The sequence below is a fragment of the Porites lutea genome, chromosome 3 (assembly GCF_958299795.1).
Source record: "Porites lutea chromosome 3, jaPorLute2.1, whole genome shotgun sequence".
NCBI classification, from domain to species: Eukaryota; Metazoa; Cnidaria; class Anthozoa; order Scleractinia; family Poritidae; genus Porites; species Porites lutea.
The window spans coordinates 10,650,800-10,670,922 of NC_133203.1; the positions used below are offsets into that span (position 1 = coordinate 10,650,800).

Here is a 20,123-nt window from a genome sequence, read left to right on the forward strand (position 1 = left end):
TAAGACCGCTATAACATAAATCGCCTATTAATATATCGTGTGTCTCTATTCATTTTCTGATGGGAGAACACTTTTATTTTCTTCTTCCTCGCTAAATTTAATTCTGTTTTTGTTGAACAGTCAACTAAACAATACATTTCTATGAAAATTAGGTTATGATTACGCATCGTCTTCCAGAGACGATCGGGCGCTAAGTCCCTATATTTTAATTTCGGCAAACAACTGCACTCGGTCTTCTTGAAACTGCAAAAAATAATAATTTTTAGCCTTGTTTACAGTTAATCACCTGGAACAACGCAAAAATGAGTACACCCTTTATGGCCGAGTATAATTTTTCTGCTTTTCCTTGAGCAATTTTTACGTTAAAGGTTTGATTTCCACCGCTCCTTCGCGTAGTATATAGTCTGTTTCGTCCTTTACTGGGCACAGGGGCAGGACTCGACTGTGTTGGAAGTGACGGAGAAGTGGGGAACACACCGATGCGGTTTTCTTTCTTATCGAGTTATCGTTCGGTTTTCATCGGAAGTATCTTCTACCATTCATACTAGATTGTACTAATTTTATAGCGCTCTTTCCAGTGGTGTCAAAGGTGTAGTTGTCTTTCTCCAACTCGAGGGAGACTTGCTTTTATTCTCCGGTTCTGACCGCGAATTGAACGCAACCAGTCTACCTTAATTCATATAGTTTTCCTCTAGCGTTAGTCGTCACTATTCCTAGAGATCGAGTTAAAAAGTAAAAAAAATATATAAACGTAAACAAATCAACCCTTTTTCTTAATCCAACATGAGCTAATGGTTTCTCTTGGCAAAAAATGACTTCCCATGTAACTCATACTAAATTATGCGGAAAGCCGAAAGTTTGAACTTCCAACCCCCGTTTCGGAAGTCGCAAATCAGAAGCGAACAGCAGGACGTCCGAGGTCCCTCCTTGGCTTTCGTATCAACGGTCTAGTTCTCTTCCTCCAACTCGAGATAGACTTGCTTTTATTCCCCAGTTCTGACCTCGCCAGTTGCGCGCAACCAATCTACCTTAATTCATATAGTTTTCCTCTAGCGTTAGTCGTCACGATTCCTGACGATTGAGATAAAAAGTAAAAAAAATAAAAACGTAAACAAATCAACGCTTTTTCTTAATCGAACAGCAAAAAATGACTTCCCATGTTACTCATATTGATCAGTAGATCTAAATTATGTGGAAAGCCGAAAGTTTGAGCTTCCAACTCCCCTTTCGGAAGTCGAAAATCAGAAGTGAAAAGCAGGACGTCTGAGGCCCCTCCTTGGCTTTCGTATCAATTGAGTTGTCCAATGCTTTTGCTGAATGCAACGCAAACAGTCAGTAGATTAAGTTGCTCATCAGTACACTCGTTATTTTTATAAACAATACCTTGGCAGGGGCGTAGCTACCTGTACGCATGGTACGCACGTGCGTACTTGAAAAAGTCGAAGGCAAAAAAATTAAATAGTATAAAATAAAATAAATAAATGATTAATAGCAAAAAAGGAAATAAATAAAAGATAATTGTTTTGCCTCAATTCATTTAACTCTGTTTGCCTTTTTGAATATTTTTTGTCTAAAAGAATGGGTTTTTCCACATTCGAACGCGGTTTCCAGAAAAGCGACGTGATTCATCGGTGGACGGCTCTTCAATGATATATTTACAGAAGCGGCGGGAATAAATAGCACGCAAATAACGAGGTGGGTGGTATAAAGCTAAGCCATGTTTTCACTTTGGCCTGCACATCTTTGCATTAGACTAAGTTAAGAGCACGATTACGCTAACGTAGTTTGCTACACTCGGTCAAAAAGAACGTGTCGTACAGCGGTATAAAAATCACTCATTTGTAAGTAAAAGCCTGAAATACTACTGGATTGTTATGCACCTATCAATGTAAAGCCGGAGGGGGGAGGGGAGGCAGAGCATGGAGTGGGGATTTGATTATCTTTGTTGGCCCTGGAGTAGGGCATTTGACCAATCTTGTTCTCCTGGGGGAGGGGATATTTGAGATCTTTCTTCACCCGACGTGGGGATGGATTTGACTGCCGACTCGGACGAAAGAGACTGAGACCGTACATATGTTTCCCCACTGCCACGCTTCACGCACGCGACGTACGGTCTGGAAAGATTTGGAAACCATGAAAGCCAACGAGAACAAGCCAAAGGTGAGTGGATTTTACTGTATTGATCAATTGACCTTTTAAGATACTGTGGTATCAAAGTAAACGGAAGTAAAGAGAAACCAAGTCGATTTTTGCAAGTACAATTGATCAGTGTATGGCTGACATTCGCTACAATCACCGTATAAAGCTTATAAAACGTACCCTTTACTAAGAACGGTATATTCAAACGTACAAAATGTGGACTTTCTCCTAAAGGTTTCTGTATTGTATGCAGTGTATTAAAACACGGATTGAATAGTTAAGACGTATAATTGCAGCTTTAAAAGGAACATGTATCTTTGGTGATGCAGCAACGCTTATAAATAAAGATTGCAGAGTTTTATTTGGAGATATTTTTATTGTGCATTTCTTGGGTCCAGCCTTGGGATGGACGGCAATGTGCAGCCCGGTGTAGGGTCATTTGGTTGCAATTGACTGGAATGATTTGCCCGTGGGCAGGAAATTGGACGGCAAATTAAACATTGCAGATTTAAAAGTATTCACATTAGATTTCGCATCCGAAAACTCTGGAGCCGTGACCAAACTGTTCACACTTCAGTCTCGTGCATCTGCGTGTAAACGACAAACCGATATTCGGCACCAAAATTTCCCAGATTGAATCTCCTTGTAAATCCTTTTTTTAAACGTAAACGATTGACGTAATTCAGTCAATCATCTCAAAAAGGTTATCAAGGCACAGCAGATTTGGGACTTTGCAGGAAGAGTAGTGGATTTGGGGAATTGTGCGTACCTCTACAAAAATCCTGGCTACGCCCCTACTTGGATAATACAGCCACGCAGAATACAGGAATATCCTTGCTTACTTGCATATTTGTGGCCATAGGTAGTATAGGAGACTGGTTTTGAAAAGCGGCAATGACAGCAAAGATAAAAACAAGGGTGCTGCAGTTTATGTTGTAAGCTTCCTGACCGTGTACAATCCGGCTTTGTTTTTTGTTAACAAATTGTGAAGGAATAAATTAGTGCCACGTTCTTATTGGTTAATAACAGCTGTAATAAGATCAAATTGACAGGAACTCTACTGAGCATTATGCACATTAAAGTCCACAAAAACATGACAGAGGCGTCTGACTGGCTTCATAACCACTAAATTAACTATTAGCTACTAGTGTGCCGAAAAGCAAAATCAGACTAGTCCTCAAAACTACTTACCTATACGAATATTAGCTATTAGCATATACACACTCAGTGATCTTGGTAATTCAAGCAATCTGATTGGTTAGCTATCTAGGACTATGACGTTATATTCACCGCGCTAGGCAGTGAATATAAAGCAGACCAAAATCGCTGTCGTGAACTGGGTGTTTTGCCAAAGTTTCATAGTAAAGCCTTTTTGAAAATACACGAATATCCAAGTGCTGATGACTTTGAAGGCAAGGAAAGACTTCATGGTGTTTAAACAGCGTGATTTATTGTGAAGTGGTTTAATTTACTGTAGCTGAAATTTATACGTTCGAAGCAAGAGCCATAATAGCTCTTGGTTCGAAGCTATGTTTACCACTACAGAGGAAAACGAGGTCGCTTTGTCATTGTTTTGTGATTTTGGGATTTTCTCGCAAGACCAATTTTGCCTATAAATAGAAGTTAATTTATGGAGAAAAAAGGAAGGCAAATATTTGCGAAAATTGTACGTGCCAACAAGTTAACAAGGCAAAGAACATTGAAGATAAACAACGCTCACCTTGATCGTAGCCGCTGTTGACAGCATTTGCAAGAAGCGACACAGAAAACTTTCTCATTCACGGTGAGTTGACAGAAACAAATAAAGCTCTACTTTTCTTCTCAGAATTGGGAAGTAATTAAATTTTCGGCGTTTTCTTTTAAACCGTTGATGCTAAAACTTACAAAACTCGATACAAAAAGATTAAAACTATCATTTGCCATTTTTGAAGATACTGTAAAGATCTAACTTTTGAATAATCCCGTCGACTTGGTATAGGGGATTATTCAACAATATTAACTTCGCCTTCGGCGAATAATTGTTAATTATTCATCAAATAGGAAGACGTTTGCGATATCTGATATAATGACGTTAATACTACAGTATGAGCAACAAAAAAAGGGACGGTAACATGAAACCCCTGAAAACGAGGTTGCGTTTTAGCTTTTTAAAAAACTATGAACTAATTAACTATGTTTGAATGAATAATAAAATAATTATTGGATTCGGATTTCAGTATGATGTGAAGAATTATTCAGATCCCTAGCTCCAAGATCTGCATAATTCTTTGGCATCATACAGAGGGTGAATTCAATAATTGCTAATTATTTACGTCTAATAGTTCTTATGCAGCTTACATCACAATTTAAACTTCATAACATGGACAAATCGGTATGGTGATGATTTATGCGCTTGCTTAGGATGCGCATACTGTGCTTAAAAGTTCTCTTGAGGTAAAAATAGGAAATTATCAATTTTTGTCTGACAAAGGGTTTACACATATGGTTCAAAATACAACGAAGCAATAAATTATGTTATCCATGACAACACCCTACAGCAACAGTGATTTTCACTATACATCTTATACAGTCGGAACTGTCCTTACACGTAATACAGATACACGTCCAATACCAATGTGATCGTGTAAAATATATGGCTTATGGATAGTAGTAGACCGTCAGCAATTTACCTTTATAATAAGATAAACCTAAGTGTAAACTTTCAGCTCTTAGAAGGAAATGCTGTTCTACGTACTCTGCGCTATGATGTGCTACATGAAAGGCTACAGCTAGTTTAAAGCGTTTTTTCTGTCTTCCTTACAACTACTGCGTTTGCATATTAAATAATGAAAACAATATTTTATTTGTTTTCTTCTTTAAATTAGTGTGCCTTAGAGGTTACTAAGGATTCATGGGACGGCTTTCCTCTGATAGACTCGAGATATTCTCTGTTCGTTTCTTTTTGAAAAATCCTCCCTGAAGAAAACGGCAGAAATCACATCAGAAGTTGGTGCAAATGACATGAGAACATAAGGAAATTTGTGATCACGTGATGTCAAATATGTATACGTAAGTGAATCTCTGGCGCATTCATGACTCAGGAGTGGAATCGGTGATTGACTGGGCAAAGTTATGACATCGATTTTTGGATAGTGCGTGAAAGTATTCGTTACTACTGCAGCTGATTGCGCTAAGGAATCCTTGACTACAGAGACAGTCCGCAACCACAATCAAGGATGTAAGACTTACACCAGATGACTGAATTGGGAACTCGATTACAATGGGCGGTAGGCCTAAACATACGAATAAAGTTGAGTTTTCAAATTTATCCGGTGGCGTAGCGTGAACTGTGCGTTTTCCAAAATACAAATCTCATATTGCCCTATATTGTTTCTTATGAACGAGTGCGTTAGAAAGCAAGCTAATTATGGCATGAGCATAAGGAACACGAATGTAAATCACGTACGCGAAACGCATAACGAAAAGAGCAGAAGGAATTTCATACTTAAAAACTGCATTATTCTGTATTGTAACATATCTCGATGAATAAGCTATTTCTTAGCTAAGGGCCTCACCATCCCTAACCCAAAAATTACTATGAGGAATGTTCCTTAACATCTATGTATCGTCTCCAGTCTCACCTTGTATAACAAAAATATAACAGCGCCCAGCAGTACACAGCCGCTGAGTGCAGACGAAAAGATGATCCACCAAGGCATTTTTCTCTTTCTTGCTCCAGTCTGTGCAGGTTTTGCTGTCGTTAATATCTGCAAAGAAAGATGAACACACCATATGTTAACGTATCTAGATTATTCTAGTCACACCCTAATGACGCTGCTCTGACGTCCTGCCAACGCCAACTCAAATGATCATGAAAACGCATTTTTTTCCTGCGGTTAATGGCCACCGTTTCAACTAATCTGGTATTGTTCGAAAATGGTCTCTGGAGAAAAAGAAAATTGAAAAAGAAGGCTGGGTGGTATTCAATATAAGAGGGGTATTTTTCGAAAATGAAGGTATCAGAGATCATTTATATTCTCTCATTCCCTGCAACTGCGCCCTTTTCCACTCCTGGTTTTGGCAACAACTTCAGTTTAGTCACGTGAAATTTGGAACCCACCTTGACAATGCTGTAAAACTCCGCAATTTATCATTGTTCCCTAATCTAGTGTTGCTTCTACTATCTGAAAGTTTGGAATGAGATAGCAACCAAACAAATGGCGAACAACCGAAATCCAAAATAATACTAAATAGTGCTCTACTGTAAAATGCTTTCCGCCTACTCACCGTCGCCATGTCGTTGTTTTCATCCGCCTGTGCAATTTCGTCTGGTACTTTCACTTTTGCAGTTGTTTCCAAATCAACTGCTTTAAGAGGATCAAGTTCCTGATGAAAAATAAAATTATTTTGTGAAAAAAGGTAACAAATTCCATCGATATCGCAGAAACGTCAAACGCGAGAGATGATTACATAATACTGCTCACACAGGTGCGTTATATCTTGTAAACGCTTACGACGTAATACGAACTTTTTGCGTTAGCTTCCGTCTAAGGCGTATAGGACGCCCCCCAAAAAATGGCCTCAGGGCTTACCCTTAAAATGGAAGGAGTGGGAAAAGGGAAGTGAAACCTATTGTGCAACCAATAATTATATGTTGATCAAACCTTAAGCAGTGTATTTTTCCAAAGTCGAAATGTCATTGTGATTTTCGCTTTATCACCCATCTTTAACGTTCCCAGACTGCACTGAAAGGCCTTGCAACTTGCCTGTTTGCAGCCCTGTAAATAACCAAACCATAATAGTCAATTTTCCTCTTAGACTCTGTAGATTACTAGGGCACAGGTTCTCGAAACATCAGTCACTGTCAACAGCGGTCCTATTAAGGACTACAGTCACCTGGACGATACCTTTCCACCTACTCATCCTTAATTAACTCGATTTTATAGTCAACTCGTACTCCTTATAAGCGGTAAACTTATGGGAATGACCAAATGACCAACCCAACTGACACTGACTGTTTACTACAGGTTTGACTAAGCTACAGAGGACATCAAAGAACATGGCGGCAAGGAGAAGTATCCATCGCAAGAATAACTTCAAGAGGCTGTCTTTCACTCTCAGAACCAAAAGGAAAAGCACACACAAATGTACAGTTAACAAGAGATTTCTAGCGGCTAAGTAACCTGTTCAAATATCTTAAGAGTAGAAAACTCCTCAGTCTTGCGTACCCTTGACCATTGCATCCAGTACTCACCAGCAAAGCGTTTTCCTCAGTATGACGCCGTCTACGTAATGACTGTTTGTTGTTCGTTCGCGGCGTGGCATTTGTTAACTAATAAAATCAATAACAGGTAAATGTGTTCTTTAGTGTCGAGGTTTCATGTCCAATGTCTGAAGCCTGCGTTTTATGAAACAGTGTAAGATAAACAACCATGCCGGTTTTTCCACCAGGGAAAAAACTCCTTCGTTCTTTACTTCGACTGTTGCATACCCTCACACTCACTGTAAGGACTTAGTCTCCAGCCATTGGTGTCTCGATGCGCCCGCGATTCCCCCAACCAGATCGAGACATCCACGGCTGGAGACTGAGCCTAGGTAAGGACGCGTAAGTTTCTAGCTTGGGATACCTGTCCCATAAAAAGGGTTTAACACTGGCAGTGAGACTTCTCACCTTGATATCCAGAGGATTGATATTGGCGTTACAGCTTCCTGAGGCGCCATTAAGCTTAAGAGAGAAAGACGTCAGTAAAGAAACTACATAAATGAACTACTGGTAATGTAATTTAGACAGGGTGCTAAAATTTAAAACAGTCCTTCTAATGAGCCAAAGTCGTTTACTGTAAGTTTTACTTTCTAATCTATTATTGAGAAGTCCTATTTCGGTCAACACTAGTGAAAAACTCAACATATCAGTTTAATATTTATATACCTATCGTTAAAAAACACGCAGTCGACACAGAGATTTTTGTGTAAGACTAAACAGAAAGAAGATCAATAACAGAATGAATATTACAACAGCCATTATTGGCACACATCATCAAGCTTAGAACACACTGGGGTTGGGCTGAACATGAGCTTATGAAAAGAAAAAGGTGTTAAAGGGTTATTAACGCCTTGATATTCAGTTATGACAGACAGTACTGAGAGAGGGTTACAGCAAGGAAGTTGAAATTCAGTATTTATTAGTACATAGAAGAAAATCCGCGTAAGAAAAAGAGGGGGAGTAAGCAAATTCCGTCCAAAAATGCAATACTTTTTATGCTGACAGAACTGAAACTAAACATGAATCATACAAACAAAAATTTCCTAAGAGCTAAAATGATCCCATGAATTTCCAACAAAGTAGTAAAGTAGGGACTGGTTACTCCTGGTTTCAGTGCGGCAATCTCATTACAATACACAGGAATATATCAACGTCGACACCGTCGACTAACAGAATTGAGGAGGAGGAGGAGGAGGTCGCACAATTAAACAACAGTCTTCACAAAATTTTATTGTATTTTGAGTTAGAAGAGGTACAACTTTTACCTTCGCACTGATTAATATACACTATTCATGATCCTTTAAAGCAAAAGCATTGGATGCGGAGAGAAATAAAAGGTACATGGTAAGGTAACGGTTCAGTGAACGTTGTTGGCGCCCATGGGCCTATGACGTCATCAACGTTAAATACATTCCAGCGCAGGAAAGAAGAGTAGTCAGACCCTACCATTCTGCTTACCGTACTTACTTACTTACTACTGAAACTTTACACTGCGTGGTTTACTCACCTCAATTTGTATCAGATAGAAGAGGTAGCTTTCAGGCTTGGACAATGAATACAAGTATGGAAAGTTCACAGTCACCAATGAACTATCAACAGCACTAGGGCCCTTATTACGCAACTGTTGACGAAAATTTTAGTATGGAACCAATCAGAGCAATCTTTTTAGAGATTGCAAGGTGAGACCAATAAAAGTGTACCAAGAGCTAACCGTGCAAATCACGAGGGTTGTCCAATACACCCGCACCGTAACGGTCCGTATAAGCCATGTGTCGATCCGTACGGATCGAACGGATCGACAACAGGGGTATACGGTCTGTAAAGAGTGTTTTACGGTCGGTAAATCGCATCTCATGGAGTGTGCCTTTCTTGGTTTTTGCGCTTGTGTTGGTTTATGGTTTATAGAACGAGGAATATTACATTTGGAGTGCGCCTTTCTTGGTTTTTGTGCTTGTGTTGGTTTATAGTTTATAGAACGAGGAATATTACACTTCGAGTGCGCCTTTCTTGGTTTTTGCGCTTGTGTTGGTTTATGGTTTATAGAACGAGGAATATTACAGTTGGAGTGCGCCTCTCTTGCCGTGCGGATCGTACGGATCGAACGAACCGTATCTCTACGGACTGTACGGATCGAACGAACCGTAAGGCATTGTGCCCTGATGTCATAATGACATGCACGCTCCGTATGTCTTCGGACCGTACGGATCGAACGAACCGTAACGCATTGTGCCCTGATGTAATAATGAGATGCACGCTCCGCATGTCTTCGGACCGTACGGATCGAACGAACCGTAATGCATTGTGCCCTCATGTAATAATGAGACGCACGCTCCGCATCTGCTCAGTATACGGACCGTGAGTAATAGTGACGGTTTGTGCAGAACGTACGGTCCGTTAACTGCTCTTAACGGTCCGTAACAGTGCGGCAGTATTGGACATGACTGGGAGGAGGCAAATCACACCTGCACCCAGAAATATCTGTTTATTATTCATTCAAAATATTTTCTCGATTCTGATTGGCTAAAAGCACACGTTTGATTCACCATAACCAGTTACTGATGACCAAATTTGGAAGAATTTTGTGTTTAACGAGGAAATGACGTCAAAAATGCAGCGTTTTCGCAGGTTAAGGCACCGTTAACCGAGAAGACCTGGGAAAGAGGTTGAGTTGTTTTGGTTGTGAACTTGAAAAATGGCGGACATTTCACTCGTTTCAAGAGTAAGAACTAGGCGAAACAATAGCTAAAAACATGGCAAGAACAGTAAGAAGACAACTTGAAGGGCGACATGCTATTTGGAGAATACTTGCGGAGCTGGACAAACCTAAACGTGCACTATCGAAGATGAACTTAACGTCGATGGATCGATGGAGGTAAGCATGTTTTAGCCATGTTTTTAAACTAGGAATTATTTTGAATGAATAATAAAACAATCTTTGAATTCGGCTTTCGTATCATATGAAGAATTATGGAGATCTCGGAGGGTGTTATACGAGATCTCCATAATTCTTCATAAGATACTCAGCCTCATTTATTAATTGTTAAATAAAAACCAGCATGACACCCTAAAAAACAAATTAGGTATGATCGAGGTTGTCATTGGCGGTCACTGTTAGAACCTATCAGCATGCCATAACTGGCAGACTATTAAACGACACTTGAGCCGCATCTCAGATATTACTCAGTAGGGAATTGAACATATCGTGAAATCAGACTCACGGGGCCACATCTCTACTGTTTGATTAGGGTTTCATTATTCGATAGCTGACCGGAGGTGATAGGAAAGCACAAAGCAAATAGGACTAAAATACCACTGATAGATCCACTATACTTATTTTCTTTGGCCACGATATCCTAGAGGTAAGTGAGCGAGTCATTTTCAACTTACAGTAAATGTTTGGATCACTTTAGGTCCGATAGAGTCCAAGTCTTTCTTAACGTCTTCCTTTTCCGTCACAGGTCCTGAGTACACAACTTGATCCTGCTTTGATGAGCTACAAAATAAAAATTGTGAATCAGAAATACAATCGAACCCTGTTATGTTACTACAGACACGAAGGGTACCATAGGCAGAGTCCGTTTTCTATTAAGCGAGTACCGTTAATAGCCCACGATCGATATATTAAATTTGTAAAATGACTCCGTTTGAGTCCGACGCTTTATGGTCATATTTCTATATTTGGTTTGGTTTTCTTTGCGCTCAAGTCTCCTCTGGGAATTGCGAGACAGTGGCGTTGTCAAAAAAATTTGCAATTTTGTCCCTAAAGCCTCAGAGTCATGTTAGAAATTTGATATATCGAACGTGGGCTATTACATCACAAATACACATTTTAATGGCAAAATAATAAATCACTTCAAATTAAGCGTTGGCATCAACAAACTAACATGTCTGACTTACAAAATAGCCATTATTTTTAACTAATTAGCGACGTTAAGCTACGTTCCTATTGATTGGACAAGAAAAACCTCTCCGTTGTCCTAAGTAAGCTGGTTGATTTTAGAGACAACATAACGGATTTCTCCAGAGACAAAGAAAACTGTCGGTAAAAATGAGATAAGAGGGTGTCCGTAAAGCGGGGTACGAACCCTCCTCCTAAATGCTCTACAATTTGGTATAGGATTTAATGGCGCCGAAACCAATTGCGGAATTGCACTGATTGCACACATGTTAGGCATCCTACTGATGAACAGTAACGACATATAGATATTTTGAGCAACAACAATTTTCTGCCTGTCTACTTAAATTTACATGAATAGCGCCAGCAAAATTTTGTCCATTGAACATACCCTGTGATTTCAACATCCGCTTCAAACTTTACGGTGACCGGAAATCGTATCTTGTTATCATAGTCGTTAACATCCTCATCTTGGCTGAAGAATAATCAGTAAAACAATGAAGCGTGCACCTCATGAATGGGTTGTTTAATAACACCATTATGTTCTTCTACGTGCCGTTTTTGGGTGGTGATTCATGTAAAGTTCACTTTTGCTCTTTGCGCAATATGCACGGGTCATGCATCATCGAAAATTTGCATACGAACGAAGCAGTGCTAAGGTTACTTAAATTATAGTTTGATTCCTGTTTCATTGGGTTCAGAGGCCTGCCTTACATTTACTTGAAAAAAGTAAGTATAAAGGATTCCTTAACCGCAGAAAAAGCTTCCTTCTGGTGCAAGCTACCTGAATGTAACCTCAATTCCATTGCACAAGAAAAAAATGTTTCCAGCGAAGGTGAGCCAGCGCATAAAAGAGTATGAGGGTATTATTTTTTTTCGAAATGAGCTTCATGTGCTTTTGAACATGTGCCATTTTTAGCGGACGGTTCCTTAATTAAAAGGCGTTAGTCCAAGGTTAAAAGGATCCTGAAGAATACCTACACTACAACAAAATAGTAAACCAATAATAGTTTCAGCAGCGATAAGAAAAACGTAAACAATTTCTTGCGCTCCTTACTCTACGTTTGTTACTCAGAGCTTAGCTTAAAAACGAAAAAGAATAAGCACTTCCTCTCGAGAGAAAGATTGAAGTGAAAATGAAATGATAAATGAAATAGGCACCTTAACGCTTCAACCTCAAGAATGAAGGCTTCTCTTACGGAACCCGGCGAAAACTTGATTATGAATGATTTCTAAAAAGAGAAAACAAGATTAAAGAAAACATTTTACCAGCTCTGTCGATAGGCGTTTCACTAGTACACCTGTGCAGCTTCTTCTTACGTCTACCTTGGTCAATTCATTTTGGTGACGTAGCAGACTCGCGTGCTTCACGTGATCGGAAACGTGTAGATCACGCGACAAACTGAGAACCAGTGACAAGCAGGAGTAGTACTGGGCAAGGGACTGAATTGTTTAATACTCTTTCAAAGCTGACTGACGATCTTAACTTTATAAAGGAAAACGATAAAGCTTCAAAGGTGCCGCCTCATCTAATGTTGGCACATTAGACTTGTGTAACTCTTCAGCAAGATAGTATTCGAAACGGATTTTTAAATAAACAATTCCTATTGTTGACGTTCTGTTACATGTAAATATATTCACCCACTGAAGTTTTTTCATGAAACAATTTTGAAAAGAAATCAAAGGAACAATGCTCCTGTAATCGAGATTTATGCAAGTAGCGCTAACAGTTGGGATACATCATCAAAAAAGTCCTTCGTCCGATTTAATATGGCGCGTCGTCGCTCACTTGGCCGCTTGACGACTTGCAGCAAGTCTAATCTTTTTGTTGAGTTAAACCTGATCCTCGCCCACTAAAGGATGATTCACGAATAAAATAGTGGACATACATTTGTCTTTCCCTGCATGGGATTTCCTACATCACAATTAATTGTTGCAGTGCCATTAACAGGGATGGTCTTGTCACAGTCTACATCCTAAAATACAAACAAAAAACAATTTTACTTAAGGTACAAACAACTTACTTAAGGGACGGACCATTAGAAAACTTATGGGGGGGGAGGCGGGCGAAGTACAAAAAAAATATTCGAGCAAGGGAAAATTATTCGCCAATTAATCCTAAAAATATTCATGCTATGGCCTAAAAAAAATTCATACAAGGAATTTGATACCAAAAAAAAATCCTGCGGCTCGAAAATTCCCCACGCCCCACCCCCCACATAACTTTTCTAATGGTCCGTCCCTAACCAGCCAGATTAGGGTAACACCGTGTCCTGAGGAGGGATATTTACCTCCGCATGTATTCTTTATCTATTGTTTAACATATTGTGTTAAAGAAGAGCGGTTTTCTTCTTTTCCTTATTATTACTTACGACCATTGTGGCCTTTAAAAAATGAGTTTGTCCACGATTACGATTATAATTTAATTGTGATAATGATTATGATATGATTACGAATATGATTATGATTATTATGTTCGCGCTTACGGTGACGACTTATGATTACAGATTATGATTATGATTACTATAAGTATTACGATTACGAGGCCGATTCTAACTATGGTAACAATTAAAACTACATTCATGATTATAGTTACAATGAAGATCATTCTTTCATTGGTCGCACATTGTCCATATAATACAGTGGTGCTCGAATAAGCTCTTTAGCGCTAATTTAATGTTCTCAGTCGATAGCGAATTGGGGGAGCTTTCTTGAAGCTATACGCATTAAATGAAATAATGTTACTGATATCGTCATTTTTAGGAGAAACAGTACCTGTTCAGATCCAACGTAGTCCAGTTTATCTGGGTATTTCAGTATTAACTTGGTTGCGTAAGCAGAGTCTTCAGCTTTATTCTCTACAATGATTTGCAGAGTAAAATTCTTGACAACTCCAATTCTTAGTTCTTTAACATGCCTGCAGAAAATAGTACAGTAAGCAAAAAGAACTCTGGGTCTACACTGAATTTGCGGGCCCAAAATCAGGAAAAACCCAAAACGCAAATATCTCAGGCTGGAGAATGAGAAACATAATGGGGCTTACAAGCAAAGAGTTAGTGTTTTTCAGTCGAGTGTTACTGTTCCCCGGCTTTCATTTTAAGGTGCCACCTATTTTCTTCCCTCTAACTAGCCGCACACGGATTCTGGACCATTACACCAACAGCCTCTAGGGGTTTATTTGTGGTTCGTTTAATCTAAAGGAGACTGGATTTACCGAGCTTTCTCGAGAAGCATTCTGATGGCTTCCTCCTCCAGGTACCTTAGTTTTAAAAACGACAGTAGAGCGTACTGGAAAGTGGCCGCTCCTAATTCATCAGCGAATTCATTCCTATACGAATTATTCGTCTTTCAAATATATCATCTAGACCGATACCCAAATGAAGGTGAAGGATACCAACGGGCACGCGCAACACTGCCATGTTGACATCAAAGACTGTGATTTTCCGCTTCCGTCTCGGTAGTTTTTGCTCATAGTGGATGGTAACCGACAGGAACAAAGCATCGAAACGGAAGAAAGGGAAAATTTCCTTTCGTTCGGTTGAGCTTTCGCTCATGATTTCTTCAATTGTGTGTCTTGAATTATATTATAGAGCAGAACACTTCTTCCTTCTTAAATTCGCTTTCGTTGAAGTGTAAGCCAAGAACGGACCTAATGAAAATTCAGGATTTAAAAGAGAAGAATAAGCAGAAGCGCTAAATTGACCAACTTACCTGGGAGAAAAAACCAAGTTGCTACTAAGCGCCAAATCTGGAGCACAAGCAGCATGATTTTTACATTTTTTCTTAAAAAAGACCTAAACAAGAAACAATTACGAGATATTAGTAGAGTAGACTGCATGAAATCTCCTGTGTTTCTTAAAATATAGTGGGGTATTACGCGCACCTCGCTAATGGTGAAGCCAAAAAATCGGGGGCGTCACCCTTTCTTCTCGGGCAAACGTCCTAGATTCTCTCTGTCTCGCTGCTCGCGTGTTACGCGTACGATCCCACTAATTTCATTGAAGAAAAAATAAGAGTCGCAAACAGTGGAGCAGAAATCATAACTTTCGATTCTTAATAAACTTCCACAGGCGACGCAGTTTTGTTTTGAAAATATGGATCAAACTGAATCGTGCAGACATTCGCTTGACAAACTGAACGAAAGTTGAAAAATCCCATGTAATATGGTGCAGCCTTTTTTATCGCCGATAAAATTATACCGTACGGTTATCTACGATGACATAGTTTTGCAATTTTGCGCAATCTTAGACTTCAGCATCCTCAGGGACCAAAACGGGCAGCAAGCAAATGGCGACGAAATGTTCAGACTAGCGAAATACTGTACAAAAGGTTTACAAGAAAGAAATACACCCGGGTACTTATTCTAACCGAAGCGGGGGCCCGTTTCTCGAAAGACCGAGCAATAAAAAGGCTCGCAAGGCTGTTTATGATTGCTGTGTTTAATTACAAGATCAAAATTTCATTTGCCAGTGGTCATTTTGAGATCACGCTTAAGTCGAGACTAGGTCGGTGTTCAGTTGCAGTGAACTATAGGGCTGTTTCGGGGGGTGAATTTAATAATATTACTACTTATAGCCAATAGAAGTGCTAGTTACCCCAAACAATCCCATAGAGGAATATGACACAGAACGGCCAAGTCTCCGGCGTAATCTTAAAAAAGGCCGAACTAGGAGGCGTACTACAAATTTAAAGTTTCCGTGACTTTCTAGAAACAAGCCCCAGTTTTAAAAGCATCTAAGTTTCCTGCTTCATGAATGGCCTAAAGATATTGAACTGATTGGGAAAGAGGAATAACCGAGGAGTTCTGCCTTTCTCCCTAACACTTTGTAATGAAATCAGACGAAGAATGATCCTCGCAATTGTGAAAGCAATTTATGCAATTGCGTAAAATGCCTGAAAAAAATTCAGGACTTCAAAGGGGTTTGAACCCGTGACCTCGCGATACCGGGGCGATGCTCTAACCAACTGAGCTATGAAGCCACTGATGTTGGGAGCTGGTCAATTATGTGTTCATATGTTCCCGTGAAAGAGATGAATATGATGGATGTATATGAAATAAATCCTATAAGACCTGCGGAAATGAAGTCAAATGAAGCATGATCATCGTAGTTGTGTTTTATTTCACATACATCTAACACTTTGTAATGATTTCACCACTTTAGATAAATATCTTTCCTATTTAGCTGCCTCTGGGTCTCTGAGGATAGTAGTTTTGGCGAGAAAGCGTTTTACTCTGTGTAAGATGTCACGTATCTCGTCGCTATGGCAACAAAAACTCCACCTATAATAAATTACATAATAACCTCAGCTCGATAGGTGCTTGGCAGGTAATCATTAAGAACAGGACACAGTCCATCACAAGGGGGTGCAGGAAGGGAGATATTTAGATCAAAGGTCAGAGGGGAGTTTACATCGCCAAGTTCGTCTTTTTCCTGCAACAAAACAAAGATGATCTCATATTTAAAGATCTTTAAACGACCGACTCTAGGGAAGAGCACTGTTGGAAAGGAAAGCGTGTAACATGTTGATGAGTGGCCATTTTCTTTTAACTGAGGGAGGTATAATTGAAATGGGCCCTTTGCAGCTGATCATCCACATCAAAACCGCCATGCTAGAGACCGTGAAACGCACTGGGACAAGACAAACAAAGAGCTCGCATCAGTTTGAAATGGTAATTTCATTTGTTTTTCTTGGCCTAGTGAGTCTGATGCTCTCCAGTATGGCAGTTTTTTTACCACGTGAATGACTAGCTGCATAGTGCATAGTGTATCCAGACAGTTAAAAGTTTCTAAAGTATAACAAAATAGGCCTAAATAAGACGTTCGGTGTAAACATACCGTTTGTTATCCTATTTGTAGTAACGTATTACAGAAGATGGAAATGTGCTCTTAAAACAAAGCAACCTAATCTCTTTGGCGTTATCCGCGCTTCAAGGTTCCCAACTCACCATTCCTGCACTTTCCTTCAGCGATCGACCTTGCACAGCGATATAATTCATTATAGCTCTATTCAGTTAAAACCCAGTTTAAGGCTTAAGCTTACGTCCTCAGATTTCCTTTGTAGCGACCTCGGTTATCTAAACACCGAGACAAGACGTTTGAAAATGGTTCTGGCAAAATGCTCAAACTATACACGCTTTTTGTTTTCACTTAAGCTTTTGCAAGTAACTGAGTTTATACAGTTAAGATTTTAAAGCTGGAGTATATCACGATGTTTACCAGACGGTCACTTCTGTATTCCCTACGTCTTTACACGGGACTTACACGGAACATTTCTAAAAGTTAAGTTGTAGGGCGTTAACGCATAACGTTTGGCGCCATGTTGCTGTAGCCAAACAACGCAATTTTCATCCTTTGGAAAATGAGATCTGCTGCTGTCCAAATATTTGTTATTACCATGTAAATCATCTTTCGCAAAGTTTTGATTGGTCTAGACATCATAACGTCACCTGCAGATAACTAATATGGTAATGCGCAGAAGAGAAAAAAGTCCTCTGCTTTGTTTAGCAGCGCACAATACTCCGCTAATGCGCAGATTGATCAGTGTTTTCAAAGTTTTCATCAAACTGTACACGACTAATTTAAACAACTGTTACTGTAATTTCACAAGTGTCATGTCCAACTGAAGTAAGGGATTTTTATGTATTTAGCACGTACTTCGAGTTTAAAAACTCTTGAACTTCTTTGTAAACGTAAAGAAATTAACAGTAAAGCATTACTTACTAAAATTAATCTTCAATAATTGTTTAAGTTCGATTATACCATTATTTCTCGATTCCACAGCCTTCATTCTTTTGGCCGCGCAGGGAAAAGGAGAGCTGTTTTCCCCCTTGGTCATGCGCAAAAGAGAAGAGCTCTGGAGTCGAGAATGCGAACACATCAACAAGGCCGCCTTGAAGTTATTTGCAAACGACTCATAAGGAGGATTTCCGCTGTCGCATTGTTCAGTTTCATATGCATAAAGAAAGTAGAGGCAGTGAATGGAAGACCGCGCGTAAACTTAAAAGTTGAATCTCCCTCAACTTTTTCCTTCATGCGCGGCCTTTCAAACATTGTCTCTATTTTATTTACGTACGTAAAAATTACACGACAGTGGAAATCTACCTATAGGGTAAGTGAATTGCCATACCATTAAATAAACTGTTAGAGGCTGCAAACTGTAATATGTGTTTCTTGTACGAATGGTGTAGTTATCTTCCAGGATAAACGTTCTCTTTCTGTTTAAAGCATCCCAGAAGAACAGTCGGCGCAACGCGTTCTGCCCTCTGTCCTTGTCTAGTTCCACCGTGTGCCATATGTGCAAGTCTAAAAGAAGGGATCAGTTCTGCTTTTTAATCAAATGAACAGTTTTTCATTGTCCATAATTCGTTAAAACATTTCCGCACCACATTATAAAATGTTTTAAACATAGTTGAATATAAAAGCTATCTGAGAAATTTGATTAAAGCTTGAAAGTTTCCGCTAAAGTGAGCTCTTTTAAACTTTGAAAAAATGGAAAAAGTTAAAATAAGAATAAAATAATATTTGCAAGTATCCCATTCTCAAAGCCAAATATTTAGCTAACTAACGAATTGTTGGTGGTCGGTATTAACAAACCTTTACTAGTAGTAGCAGCACTTGCATCATTGTAGTAAAAGACTATGGTGATATTCACACTGCGGGCGAGAAATGATAACCAATTACCCCCTAAAAGAAACCTACTTTATTTAAGTTTCAATGTATCGAGCCCAAAGTACTAATAAATTAAGAATGTTTTTACGTCTCCTACTGGAGACGGGACTGCTATTTCTACGTGGCCATCTGCAGGGCAAAGAGAGAGACTTCACTTCTCAGTTACTCGGCGCGACCTTCCACACGGATGGAGGGCGCCCTAATAACTGACCAAACCGGGCGGTGTTTGCAATGTTTTATACGTTTCCTTCTGGTTCCCACCAAAATGGGTGCCCAGGCTTATGAATTTTCGAATAGTTTAAAAAGTGTTCTTTAAATAAGGGCCATCAGATTGAATACCATCCTCTTGTTTGATTGGAAAAAGCTCTTAGAGAGCTCTTCGGGAGATACACGTTTTATGACACTGAAATACCATTAGTGATTACATGAGATCATACCATTTGTGCTGAGTACTCTCAAGGTTACAAACGCTGTGGTTGCCTTCCAAAGTGATTTGCTGCTCGCTCAGTCTAATTTCACCCACCACATTCACAATACTCTGTGACCTAAACAGTATAACGGTTATCAACATTTCATCATCATTTATTTGATAAAGCAGGTTATATATGGCAGCTTAAGGTAATTCCCTTGAAATTGTTCTACTATCAACTTTTTTTGAAACTTGGCATAATCAACATTCATGATATGAACATTAAAATAATGCAATAAAAAGATGGGGTCACCGTGCTTGTTTACGTGTCAGCAGGCTCTTAAACTGGGGTATTTTTAGTCAGCCAGGTCATTTTAATAATTCCACAACTCGACGGCCGCGAAGTGAAAAACCACTGCAGACTTCGGGATCACGCACATTTCTTTCATTTTCTTGTTTTTCGATAGCAAACTGGAAGCTGTCAGCCGATCTGCGGCATTATTATTGCGAATAAAAGCTTTAGCTCTGCAAAAGCGGCCCTTGTTTGTTCTTTTTGCGCTAGTGGGAAGAACCGCCGCCATCTTGGATGGGGCAATGTTATGCGCAGTAGAGGGTGCGCAGTGCAAAACAAGGAAATTACCTTAATAGCCAATGTGGTACAGCAATGCATACACGGACGCACACATTTTCATTATTTAAATCTGTTGTTGTTGTTCTTTGTTCTGTTTTGTTATCTTGTAGCCCGAATCTATTTTTTCTCGCACAAAA

The 20,123-nt window shown here is 39.4% G+C and overlaps 1 protein-coding gene across 1 annotated transcript in view; it reads right to left on the minus strand.

Moving 5' to 3' along the window:
- Nucleotides 1-3,111: 3,111 nt before the first annotated feature.
- Nucleotides 3,112-20,123, minus strand: part of LOC140931541 (integrin alpha-8-like) — a 30,585-nt gene continuing 13,573 nt past the window's right edge. Inside the window, exons 16-32 of the mRNA XM_073381348.1 lie at nucleotides 19,384-19,491; nucleotides 18,872-18,930; nucleotides 18,405-18,580; nucleotides 16,580-16,708; nucleotides 14,988-15,070; nucleotides 14,052-14,193; nucleotides 13,166-13,252; nucleotides 12,438-12,508; nucleotides 11,668-11,751; nucleotides 10,769-10,874; nucleotides 8,889-9,002; nucleotides 7,790-7,843; nucleotides 7,373-7,450; nucleotides 6,783-6,896; nucleotides 6,406-6,504; nucleotides 5,760-5,885; nucleotides 3,112-5,094 (exon numbers count right to left, since the gene is read on the minus strand). Of these exons, the coding sequence (XP_073237449.1) occupies nucleotides 5,020-5,094; nucleotides 5,760-5,885; nucleotides 6,406-6,504; nucleotides 6,783-6,896; nucleotides 7,373-7,450; nucleotides 7,790-7,843; nucleotides 8,889-9,002; nucleotides 10,769-10,874; nucleotides 11,668-11,751; nucleotides 12,438-12,508; nucleotides 13,166-13,252; nucleotides 14,052-14,193; nucleotides 14,988-15,070; nucleotides 16,580-16,708; nucleotides 18,405-18,580; nucleotides 18,872-18,930; nucleotides 19,384-19,491 (1,705 nt within the window). The 3' untranslated portion in view covers nucleotides 3,112-5,019. The remainder of the gene's footprint in view (nucleotides 5,095-5,759; nucleotides 5,886-6,405; nucleotides 6,505-6,782; nucleotides 6,897-7,372; nucleotides 7,451-7,789; nucleotides 7,844-8,888; nucleotides 9,003-10,768; nucleotides 10,875-11,667; nucleotides 11,752-12,437; nucleotides 12,509-13,165; nucleotides 13,253-14,051; nucleotides 14,194-14,987; nucleotides 15,071-16,579; nucleotides 16,709-18,404; nucleotides 18,581-18,871; nucleotides 18,931-19,383; nucleotides 19,492-20,123) is intronic.